The 12624-nt window shown below is 37.1% G+C and overlaps 1 protein-coding gene across 1 annotated transcript in view; it reads left to right on the top strand.

Annotated features, from left to right (window-relative positions):
• The window catches only part of KDM5A (lysine demethylase 5A), a 49120-nt gene that overhangs the window by 9860 nt on the left and 26636 nt on the right, over positions 1–12624 (top strand). The window contains exons 6-12 of the mRNA XM_031589858.2: positions 1984–2089; positions 2646–2734; positions 6154–6312; positions 7897–8016; positions 9060–9218; positions 10642–10823; positions 12349–12511. Of these exons, the coding sequence (XP_031445718.2) occupies positions 1984–2089; positions 2646–2734; positions 6154–6312; positions 7897–8016; positions 9060–9218; positions 10642–10823; positions 12349–12511 (978 nt within the window). The remainder of the gene's footprint in view (positions 1–1983; positions 2090–2645; positions 2735–6153; positions 6313–7896; positions 8017–9059; positions 9219–10641; positions 10824–12348; positions 12512–12624) is intronic.

Here is a 12624-nt window from a genome sequence, read left to right as displayed (position 1 = left end):
TACTATTAGCTGTGGAAAAAAATGGCAAGGAATGCTTTCACAGTTTTTTGAGTTGGGTGTTTATGTGCTGTTTTGAAGCATACCCCCAGAGAATCTCACTAAGGCTTCTGAATGATTTTCTTTCACAACTTAAACTGTCAGATAGCCTTGCAGTATTTGTAAGTTTTATACAGAAAGCTGATTTTTTTTAATACATTTCTCCTTCAACCTGCTTTGTTTGTTGTTTTTCTTTTTGCCTGAGTGTGAATCCATTATATCCATTTTGCTTCAGTTAAATCCAAATAAACATGAGCAGTGGAGTTATGAAAACATATTTAGGGAATGCATTTTTAAACAAAGCTGTAAAATCAAAGAGAGGTGGTTGCATGTTTGTTATTTAATTCAGTAAATATGATAGTCAAACTATTTTTCAAGTATTATTGAGAAAATTGTTTCAGATCACAATAGCAGGAGGGAAATTGTGGAGGTCGTTAATAAATGTTACTGAGATAATGGAAAATTGCCCTGTGGAAATGTAATGTGGGTTGATTCTGTCAACTTCTGTTAGTTGAGAAAATGGAAAAAGTTTTAATGAGTTTCAGATGGAAATGGAATGACTCTGAAGTCTCCAGGTTGTGAGCTTTCCTGTTCAGTAAAAATGTGATGGTGATCCTCTGTGGCTTGTTAGCCAAGAAGTGAAGAGTTTAAGGGGAAAAAAAATCACCAGTTGGGATGTAATTTCAGACTGAACTTACACAATTAGTAACATGTCTGAACTGAAAATAATAACATCATAGAATTCATAAATATTAGAAATTAGAGTTATCAACACGAATAGCTTTGCAAAAACGCAGGTTAGCATACTGTACACAACTCAGTGAGAGCAGGGACTCTAAATATCACTAAGAAATTCATGAGGAGTAATAACTAGGAGATTAGGTCTTTTAAAGTGTTCTTCTGGCAAAAAGAAAACCAACCGATTTAGGCTGAATAAATGGAAATAATCAGCTTTTAGCTTTGTTAGAAGTGCTTTTGAATATCCTATTTTTAAACACTTCTTAGGAAAAGTTTTTTTATAGTGTTCTTGAGGGAATTTATATCATACCTTATTTATCAGGGTGTAATTCTGTGGATAACAGATGAAATAGCCTCAGTAATTATGTGAAGGTAAGCACTTCAGAATTAGATACCTGCCTTCTAAATTGACGTACTTGCTGAGATCTGAACTGAACTCAGTGACTTTCAGGAGGAAGTCTGAATGGTGGGAATACACTGGCTCTGTACACCAGTGTTAAAAGGGCTTTCAGTGTGTATGGAGGCAACATAAAATATAAAAGATGGTTGTATTGAAGCTCTGAAAAACTGAACATGGAGGTTCTTTTTGCTGTTAAGTTAGCAGCTAGAATGTGGGGAAATGAGATAGTACAGTAATGGGAAATGGGAAGAATACTGAAATAAAATGCTTTGGCAAACAGCTGAACACTGCAGAGCTGTGGAGGTGTCACCTAATCGAATGGATCTTTCATTCTGTGATTTTTGAGGTTGCAGGGGCACAAAGAGTAGCTGTAATCTCAGAGTTACACTCATAACATGTCATCGTAAATAAATCTGGGAAATAGTTTTGAATTCATTGGTGTTGATTTATGTGTCTACTCAAGGAAGTGTGTGTGTTAACTTCCAAGAACCTCATGCTATCACGACAGAGGAAAATACTACTGTGACATTCTTCTTGTTTTATTATCCTAAATGTTAATCCTAGATTTTGCTGTATAGATGACTTCCTGTAGTTAGTCTGTGTTACTAAGTACTTATTTGTCTTTCATTCCATTTGCTTATGATTGTTGGCTCTAGGAAATGAGGATCCTGTCTTTTCCCACCTGTTTCCTTTCTTTTGATGAGCTGACGTTAGGTATTATGGGAGAGTGAAATGCAAATAAATGATGATGAGAGTTGGAGCAGAAGTATTGTTAGTTTGTGCTGATCTGGCCTTCTTTTTATTCTTAGGTGGAGGCAGGAGAAATGAGTAGAAATACTGAACTAAAGAAGCTGCAAATCTTTGGAGCTGGACCCAAGATGATGGGTTTGTCATTGGGAGCAAAGGATAAAGAGGGTAATTAAATCTTGGGTTCATTGCTTTGTAAAGTAACAAGGCTATTAAATCTTTTTGCATGTCTCTAGAGGCAACATTAAAAAGAAGGTGAAGTGTTATAACTGGAAATAGAAAGTAAATATTATAGGTTTTAATTCATGAGAGATTTTCAGGGTGCTTCATATAACTTGGCATAGTTTCAACGTTTTATGTACTGTATTGTAACCGTAACAGTTATGCAGCTGTTGCATGAACTGTGTGGCTGGAAGGAAAAACAGGACTTTTTTTTTTTTTTTTTTTTTTTTACAATTCTGAAGCTGATCCTACTAGCTGAGTGAGCTCATTCTCTGTTCTTTGAGGCAATTGGGATGACTTGTGAGGATATATGAAATATATTTTCCTAATTCCTGTTTATTTTAGAATGATTGGGTACAGCAAGACGTTTTACCTTTTGCTGGGTGGCCATGTAGTTTCAGATATTAAAGACAGATTATCAAACTGGACCTCTTTGTTGTTTTTGCAAGTTGCATCTATCTTCATGTGTTATTAATAACAATTAACTTTATTTTCCTTAAAGATGAGGTGACACGAAGACGCAAGGGAAACAGATCGGAAGCATTTGGAATGCAGATGAGGCAGCGCAAAGGAACTCTTTCTGTCAACTTTGTGAGTTTGATTATCTTGCTATGGTTTCTGATAAGAAATTCATTGATTTACTAAGGTGTTTTTTTTTTTCCAAGATAAAGAAGAGTGAACAGTGTTTTATAAAATAATGCGTAGCTTTTAATTCAGGCAGAAAGGGTGTTAACAGTGTAAAGGTACTTGATGATTATAGGTTTAAAGACTTGCTTTGCCATGTACTTCTTGCATGTCTTCAGTAGCTTGCTTTCTATTTGAGCTCCTCTGTGGTGCAATAATACTACATGTCTTCCTTTTAATATGTGAGATGCTCCAATACTTCAGCATTTTGATTACAGCAATATCAGCTTTCATCTTCATCCTCGCTGTTCTGAGTTTAAACTAGTCATTGTATCATAAAATGGAGTTGGAAGGAACCCTTAAAGGTCATCTGGTCCTGCCCCACTGCAATGAACAGGGTCATCAACAGGTAGATCAGGTTGCTCAAAGCCCCGTCCAGCCTGACCTTAAGTGCCTCCAGGGATGGAACACATACCACATTTCTAGGCAACCTGTGCCAGTGTCTCACCACCCTTATTTTGAAAATATTCTTCCTTATATCCAAGCTAAACTTCCTTCTTTTAGTTTGAAACCGATTCCCCTTGTTTTGTCACCGTGGACCCTGCTGAAAAGTTTGTCCCCTTCCTTCTTACTTACAGCCCCCTTTAGATACTGAAAAGCTGCTATCGGGTCTCCCCAGAGCCTTCTCTTCTCTGGGCTGAACAGACCCAGCTCTCAGCCTATCCTTGTAGGTGAGGTATTCCACCCGTGGGATAATTTTTGTGGCCTTCCTCTGTATGCGCTCCAACAGGTCTGTATCTCTCTTGTATTGAGGACTCCACATCTGGGTACAGTACTCCAGGTGAGGTCTCACCACTGCAGAATAGAGGGACAGGATCACTTCCCTCGCCCTGCTGGCCACGTTTCTTTTGATGCAGCCCAGGATACAGTTGGCTTTCTGGGCTGTGAGGGCACATTGCTGGCTCATGCCCAGCTTGCCATCCACCAGTACCGCCAGGTTCTTTTTTGCAGGGCTGTGCTCCATCCTTACAGCCCCCAGCTTTTAGTGATAGTGGGGGCTGCCATGACCCGGGTGCAGACCTTGCAGTTGGATTTGTTGAACCTCATGAGGTTCACTTGGGTGTTCACCCATGTAAGTCCACGCAAAACGAAATGAAGGGCAACTCTAAGGGGAGAAGTGAGATGTTTAGTGTTCTGATGTTTGACCACGGAGGAGCAGTGTGTCATTGTCACAGGCTGTGAAAAAGCAAAAACTTTGCACTTCTGAAGTATCATAATTTAGCCTGTGTGTACAACAGTGAGAGAAGATGTATGACTAATGTTTCAAGCAGTAGTCTCCTATCTACAGATTGAGCTGTTCTTTTTTTCTTAGTGTGAGAACACACAAAAAAATTAATTTTAAATTAAACCATGGAAGGTCAAGGCAACCTAAAATCTGCAGTAATTACATGAAAATGAGTACTAGAGAAAGAAGGTGGAGAAGTTGGACACTTTAGACAAACAAAGCAGATCATTGTGACATTGTAGCTAAGTTTGAATCTGTAACTTGAATTTCTTTTTGTGTTACTACCAAGTATGCAGTATTCCTTGGCTGTTTGAGTATCATCACCATTTTGTTTAAGGATGATGTTTTCATTTAAAAATATATTGTCCAGTCTCTGTTTCTGTATGAAAAAGGTGATACATTAGCCTTATGTAACTTCTAAATGAAAAATACTTTGCTGCAGTATTGTTTATAATTTTTCCTGATTGATTTATGGCTTTTTTTGTGAGGTGCTGTGAAATAATTTGTACCTTTTAATCACCACTCCCCAAATACCAATCATTATGGTTTTACCATGTTTTAATTATGTGGGTAGGAGGCTTATTTGTGGTTATGGTGTAATCACAGATCTACATTTTGTAAGTAGTTTTTGTGGTGTCTTTCTATTTAACAAATCACCTCTTGGGCTGACAAAAAAAAAAAAAAAGCATATATTCATATGGAGAGAAGAAAGTATTATCAGCGGTAGATAGCTAGTGAATATCATAGAATAGCCTTGCATTATAACTGCCGTTTTAATGCTTTTTAGTTATTGGAAGAGAGCCTGGAGATGTTTGTTAAAGCAACCTTTCTCCCTTATATATATTTGCAACAAAAGTAACTAGTTCGGTAACTAGTTTTAGATGTGCCACATCTGTTAAGTATTTTCACTTTCTGTCTGAAAAAGAAAATAAAGAAGAAATAACCGGGTTTCCTAATAGAACTGCAACATTTAAAAACATTGTTTCTTAAGATAGTTACTGAGCAATCTTTCCCTTTGAGAATCCTACTCTTGCATAGCTAGGAAGTCGCATAGGTTAACTAATCTGACATAATGAAGGTGGGGTTCATTTCAAGTATTTAAGCTGTGTGAACGTCGGTTGTTTTTTTTTTTCTGTGACAGTCTAACAATAAAAAACCACCCAAAGAAAACCCCAAATCAAACCCATCGTTTCTGGTGGGTTTTTAGCTCTGTGAGGGAAATATGCAGAATCCAAGTTGCTTGATGACTAAAGGTAGTAGCAGAATTTTGAACACTGTGTGTTACACAGAAGACTTTTTTTTTTCTAGATGTGATAAAATAAGCTTCATTTAGATTACATTTGATTACATTACAGATCTTCGATGCTATATTAAATGTTTATATTAAAAGTCCTTTGGATGGTACAAGATGCAGTAGCAAACAAAATTTGAAACCTGATGATGTCTATGAGATACATTTCCCAGTCTGTGTTGTTGTTGAGAGGTGATCGAAGACCTCTGCAATTTTTTTCTGTTGTGCTGGGTTTAATTCTAGCATCTGGAGTTTCTGTCCTTTATCTTGGAGAATATGAGTAAGGATTTGGTACCTTTATGTACAATTTCCTCCTCTTCTGCTTGGAATTTATTGAAATATGTAGGCTTGGATATTTTTTGTCATTCTTTCTTGTCCATTATAAGCATAATCACTGTACTGTTGGAAGTAACAACACGTATGTTTCTGAAACATTTCTTGAAGGCATTATTCAGTTGTGTACTACCTGTAAAGACTTTGAGTTTTTTTCAGCACATGAAATCCTAAAAGCTTTTTTCTCCTCTACTGCCTTGGAATAACATAAATGAGATGCTCCTTTGAGTTATCTGGATAATTATTACCCAACTGGAAGGAATAGTTTTTTCCAGCAGTAATTTTCAGTTACTTCCCCTACCCCAACTGAAGCACAATTGATTGTTAGCGTTGCTTCTCAACAAGCAGAGGAGATTGCGTTCGTGTTTACATTGAGTTTTAGGATTACATCCTTTCTTTGTTATTTAAAGGAAGGCAGGCTCTGGATGAGGAAACTCATTACTGCTTATAACAATGTATGTTTTTTTTTCTCCACAGGTTGATTTGTATGTTTGCTTATTCTGTGGCAGAGGAAATAATGAAGACAAACTGCTGCTCTGTGATGGATGCGATGACAGCTATCACACTTTCTGCTTGATCCCTCCTTTACCTGATGTACCTAAAGGTGACTGGAGGTGTCCAAAGTGCGTTGCAGAGGTATGGTTGAGGAAATACTCAATTTTTGTATTTCTAGTTGTGCTCCAGAAAAGAGCAGAAGTGTTGCAGTTGAGCTCTCGTTGCTGTTCCATCTGACTAGATGTAGTTTTGTTTGGGATTTTGTCAAGATATGGGCTGTGAATCTCTAACTGTTGTCAGCTGATGAGCTGTAAGAGAAATATTTCTCCTGGTGCTTGAGCATAACCTTTAAGACATAGCTATGTAAAAGTTAAAACTCAGACCTTTAAATGGCTTTTAACTTGATGAGTGGGTAACAGGAAATTAGCTGAGAATTAGGGTGGCAGTAGATGTTTAAACACAACGATGAAACACTTTCTAACCAAGAAAGTAATTGAACCACGTAATTTGGGCACAACAGGGAACTCTCTTTATTGAGAAGTCATCATGACATTGTTCAGAATAGCTTTTTGCAGGTAGTGAAAAACTAATTTGAAGAGTAGCTGTTAGTTTTGTTTTAGACTAAGAAAGGATCTGGAAAGACTTAGAAATGAAAACCGGTTTGAATTTAATTGCCTGAGAAATAGGAGTGACTGTATTCAAAGAGATAACTGTGCCATAGAGATGTTTGAAATGATTAGTAGTACTTGTTGCTCAGTTTTTACTTCAGAAGCTATTGGTTGATGTAATGTTAACACCAGAGTGCCAAAACAGAAGCAAAACAGAGGGACAGAATAAGGACTCTTTATTTGCATTGAGGTCAGCATTGTCTTGACAGTGTTTATAGATGTTATAAATCTTGCCAGCTGCATTTAAGAGCAGCTTTGATAAATGTTGGTAATAGTCTAAGGATAGTTTTTCTTGAATAGAAAGGAATAGCTGATCTCTCACACTCCTCTTCGGACCATTTTCATTATGACACTAAACAGCTGACTATTAAGTTTGGTGGCAAGTTTGTGCTCAAATACATCTTGTAGATGTTAAAAATTGTGTCAGCCCCTTTGTCAGCAGGGACTGAAAAAGACTTAGAAACAAGTGGGGACAGCAGCAGGAGTGTGAGCTGGTCTTGGATTCTTGGGATGATTATAGGTAGAATAGAAGACTTGAAGGTTTTGCAGAGGGACTGTGTGTGCTGTTAGCTATTACTAGTCAGCTACTTTGGTATAAGTGCTGCATTGTTTAAATTTCCTCTTTCCTCCTGTGTGCTCATGCTAAATCATTTGATGATATGTTTTGTTGATAGGACTGAAACACTAACAGGATTTGTTCCTGCGCATTTATTCTGCAGGTATTTAAATCCACCGTGTCTAAGAAATGCCTTTAAGGCTAAGATTTTCTTTGTCTCACTCTGCTGCTGACAGGAATAGATGGTGAAACTTAGTTTGTACAGGAAGCAGAAGTGTGCAGTATTGCTTAGATTAACTTCCATACAATTAATTCTGATCTGTTTCCATTATGGTGAGACTTCCTCAGCTGAGAAGAGCACTCAAAACTGATAGCTTATTGTGTTTGTTAAGGACTCAGATGGTCAACTATTTTGTTTTATTTCTTCTTTTTTAATTTTAAGAGAAGTATGACTGTTCCCTACAGCAGATTATGACTGCGTTTTTATGTTCTATCTTTTAGGAATGCAACAAACCCCGTGAGGCCTTTGGATTTGAACAAGCTGTCAGGGAATATACTCTCCAGAGCTTTGGTGAAATGGCTGATAACTTCAAGTCTGATTATTTCAACATGCCAGTCCATGTAAGTTCAACATTTATTGTCGTTCTTTGTAGGGGGAAAAGAGGTTTCAGCTGATCCTGGACTTCTGCTGGGGCATCTTAGCTTTCTATGAAGAGGCACAATAAACTCCAAACGTGAACAAATGATATAACTTCCTGGCATCTGGTCTTGCTTCAACTTCATTTCACTCTTTTCCACTGATCAATAGACAGCTTTATTGTTTGTGAAAGCTATACTCAAGTTTTTTCCCTTTTTGATTATTTGAACCAAGTCTAGAATTGTTCTTGTGAGGCAGTGGGATCTTTTCACTGTCCTTTCTGTGGCTTTTGTCTTGATTGTTCAGTGGACATACCATTATTTTCTTCCCTGTTAGATTATTTTCTCGCAAATGTATCAATAGATGAAGTCTGTCTGATATTTTTTTTTACCCCTGTATCTCAGCAGTGTTTTTAAAACTGATGTGTCTCTGTTGGGACACCTTTGTGATTCCACTGTCCTATAGACTGCATGAAATGACAGGCTTCTTCTCTCAGGGTTTTTGAGTAATTTATCGACAGTCTTGTCAAAGCTTCCAGCTTTCGAGATTTCTGCTTTCATACAAGAAATAAAGCTTATTTTACAAACAGACTTTAACTAAATTCATGTAAAAATTGTGAGATATATGCAGACTACAGTCTTGAACATATTTATCTGAATTTCCTTTCTGTTTTTCAGATTTTGGTTATTATTCTCTGAAATAGTTTGGAATATGCATGTTCTTCATTCTTTTTGCTGCTTGGCTTCTGCTGTCCTCCCTTTTTAGCTTTCAAGAATATTCTTAAGCTATACTCCTGAAAATCCCTTTTTTTTTCATTCCATCCTTCATGGTGTGGCATTCTATTTCTATTACGTTGCAGCCACTACTAAGGAAAACAAACCAAACTGTGTGACAGTGAAGAGATGGAGTGAGAGAATTTGAATTGGAATTTGAGGATACTGCAGAGATTACTAACAGTATATAGCCTGAATGATAGTTTTCAGGATGAATCTAATCTGCGCAAACCCTAACAACATCTTGCTTTCAGATGGTTCCCACTGAGCTGGTAGAGAAAGAATTCTGGAGATTGGTGAGCAGCATAGAAGAAGATGTCATTGTAGAATATGGAGCTGATATATCATCCAAGGACTTTGGAAGTGGCTTTCCAGTGAAAGACGGCCGACGAAAGCTGATGCCAGAGGAGGAGGTGAGTAATAGAATGTGCAAGCTGACCCTGTTCTTTGCTCTCCATGAGATATCACAGTAAGAATTTAAGTCTGAAATCATTGTTTTTTTTCATGAAGATAAGACTGATGCTGAATGTTCTTTTTGAGCAGGGCATTAATCTGATAGTGTATGTTCTTTTTCCAGATCTTTGTTTCTGATAGCTAAGCTGTTTGTAATGATTGAAGTTACACCTGTTTTGTATCACTAAATAGGCAAAGATATGCAAATTGTTACAGTATACCCAAATATGAGGAAACGTCTGATAAGATTTTGAGGAGTTAACTCCTGAAACACAATACTTACCTCCTTAGGAGATTTGTAATAGATAAAACAGACTGATCAGATTTAGCTTGTCCCTCTGGCTGTGCATACTGTAAGAGTGAAAAAACTTTGATACAGCATCTGTTACAGGAAATTAAATAAAGAACGTCTGGTGAGTGTGTTGCTTAATTTCCCTCAGACCTTATTGTAGAATATCCATTTTCTGTCTGTTTATTTGTTTAAATTCAGATTAAAGGGGAGAGTAAGGATGTGATTTCATGGTTATGCAGGCTCAAACTGGTTCATACCAATCCCTGAAAAATGTTATTTTGCTCACTATTCCATCCGTGTCTGTACGTTCCTACTTGCACTTTTTGTCTTGGTGGTGCAGAGATTGTCTATCTACTTGCTGAGTGAGAACTACTTGTTGATCTCTTTGTATAAAAGTAGTAATTTAAAAAAAAAAACACAAAAAGCCAGCTGCAATAACTTTCTAGCCAGGTCATCATCTCTCTCTGTTGTCTTTATGTCAGTGCAGAGGAAACAAAGTAGAGGCAATCTGAATTTACCTTTTTTCTTTTATACAAACTGGGTACATTTTGAAGGAAAGGATGAGTTTCTTAACTGGTGGTGCTGACTTCTGTGAAGTGAATGTAGGAGTTTATTCTATTAAAGGATTTCTAAAATAATTTATAGAGATCAAGTTAAGCTACAGTGCAGTAAAACAAATCTCTCACAAAAAATCTCATTATTATTTCAGCTTTTGATGTTTGCAGTCATTGCATCCAGTTTTAGGGAAGACTTCTATCTTCGTTTGCTAATGTTACTGGTATTGTTTTTCTTTTCAGTCAGAAAAGTGTGGAAGTTAGGCATAGGATGGAATCAAAGTCTGTCAGCACTAATCCAAAGAATATGGGCTATATGTGTTGAAATACTAGGATTGGCCTTAAATGCTACTTGTTTTAAATGCTGACTAAAGTGTTTTAATATTCCCTACTTTATGTGCTTCACTGTTGCAGAATACTGTGCGCCATCTGCAACAGGAATGGATAAGCTGATCTCTTAGTATTTTCCTTGTCTAGAGATGGTGTCCTCATGTCTTCTGATTTGCTCAGAATTCTCCTTTTTTTTTTTTTTTGCAGGATTATGCACTTTCTGGTTGGAATTTGAATAACATGCCAATTCTAGAACAATCAGTCCTTGCTCACATTAATGCAGATATCTCTGGCATGAAGGTACCTTGGCTGTATGTGGGGATGTGCTTCTCCTCATTTTGCTGGCATATCGAAGACCACTGGAGCTATTCCATCAACTACCTGCATTGGTATGGACTCTCCTTTGCACATCTATGTTATACTGCTTTGTTTACTGTTAGTAAATTTGTAATTTTACTTGAAAAGATCTATTCATGCTGATGACTTTTAACCAAAAAGCTGTATGTGATAGGTAGCCTATATTCTTAGCTGAACTTGATTAAAAGAGAGCACAAATACTGCTTTAATGGTGTTGGTATTTTTCATTTACTGATTGAATATTCTTGCGTAGCAAACAGTCTAGTATCACTGTAAAATTCTTTTAGAGGCTCACATCTTTTCTACCAACTTCTTTTGTTTTAAATTGAATTACAGTTCATTGGCGTGGAATGTGCTTTGTGTTCTAAAGTTGGTAATCCCCTGCTGGAAATGAAGGCTGCTGTCTAGTGGCTTACGCACGCATCAAAACTGAAAGTTCATGAGCAGAGTTATGTATACACAGAGTACTCCTACTTCAGAGAACAGAAATTTGAAAGTAATTTTGACTTCCAGAACATTCCTAATAGTATTCTGGTGTTTGTTTTTTGAGAAGAAGCATCATGACAGATTAATTCCTTGCACTGCAATCAGTCTTCATGAGGAGACTCTGGGAAACACTCCTTCAGAATGGGAAGTTAGCTATCTGCTAAGGTTGAGTTTGATAGCCTTTGGATTATGACTGCGCATTTCTGGAGAACTGTTTGCTAATAGATCTGGTCCACAGGCTGTGAGGGAGTATTTCATTTGTTTAGAGTTCATTTATGGTCCTCAGCGTTCTATTGACTGGGTCAGAATGTGGAAGTCTTTTGTCAGCTGGTGAATTCCAGCAGCTCAGCCAGAAACAGCAGTATTTGCTGGGGCTTGCTAGTTCTGTGTTACCAGCAGATGTCACTAAAGCCTGTAGGAATCATAGAAAACCTTACGTTGCATTATTCCTTATCTAAACTTTTGGGATGTTTATTGTCAAGGTAATTAATATTGTTACCTAGCAAGTGATATGTAAATTGATTCAGATGTTTTAACAGACTACGAGTTGTACTTAAAAAAAAAAAAATACAAAATACAAATCTAAGAACTATAGATTCTAGATCATTACAGCTACCTTTGTTTGAGGCAGGACTGGAAGGACTAGAATAATATGTTCTCAAGTTGTTCTCTGTTAATGGTCCTGTTTGTCACTTTTTTTTCCCCGTTCTTAAATAATTCACGTGATTAGGTATTTTCTGTCTTCAGAATCTAGTGAACTACTGGTTTTCAGTAACTGGTTATGTGTATTAGAAGGACTGATTATACATTATCACATTGGCATTCTATTGTTTTCACTTCTGCTTATGTGATATAATATGCCTTTTGTTTCAGACATAAGATTTCTCCAAGGTTGATTGAGAGACTGGACAAGTACCACGGTCTATTTCTATTAAACATGTTTTTTGTGTCTACACAGGAAAAATATTTGGCTTATAGTTTTAAAATTGCTGCTCACGTACTTTGCAGTTGGGTGCCATCATTTGTTTCCTTTAAGTAATGCATTTATTTTTGTGTTTTTTTTTTTGTTAGGGGAGAGCCGAAGACGTGGTATGGTGTGCCCTCTCATGCAGCAGAGCAACTGGAAGATGTGATGAAGGAGTTGGCTCCTGAGCTATTTGAATCCCAGCCTGATCTCCTGCATCAATTGGTCACTATCATGAACCCCAATGTGCTGATGGAGCATGGTGTACCAGTGAGTAGTACATGAGCATTTTATCCACTCAGTTTCATTTTGTGCCAGATTTGTGTTAACAGTAGTTTGATATAACTCTGAAGAATTTCTGTGGTGGACACCTACATCTCCAG

Source organism: Phasianus colchicus, chromosome 1, assembly GCF_987193195.1.
Source record: "Phasianus colchicus chromosome 1, bPhaCol1.hap1.1, whole genome shotgun sequence".
Classification (NCBI taxonomy): domain Eukaryota; kingdom Metazoa; phylum Chordata; class Aves; order Galliformes; family Phasianidae; genus Phasianus; species Phasianus colchicus.
The sequence above is the reverse complement of the archived record's forward strand: the minus strand, read 5'-3'. Positions and strand labels throughout refer to the sequence as shown.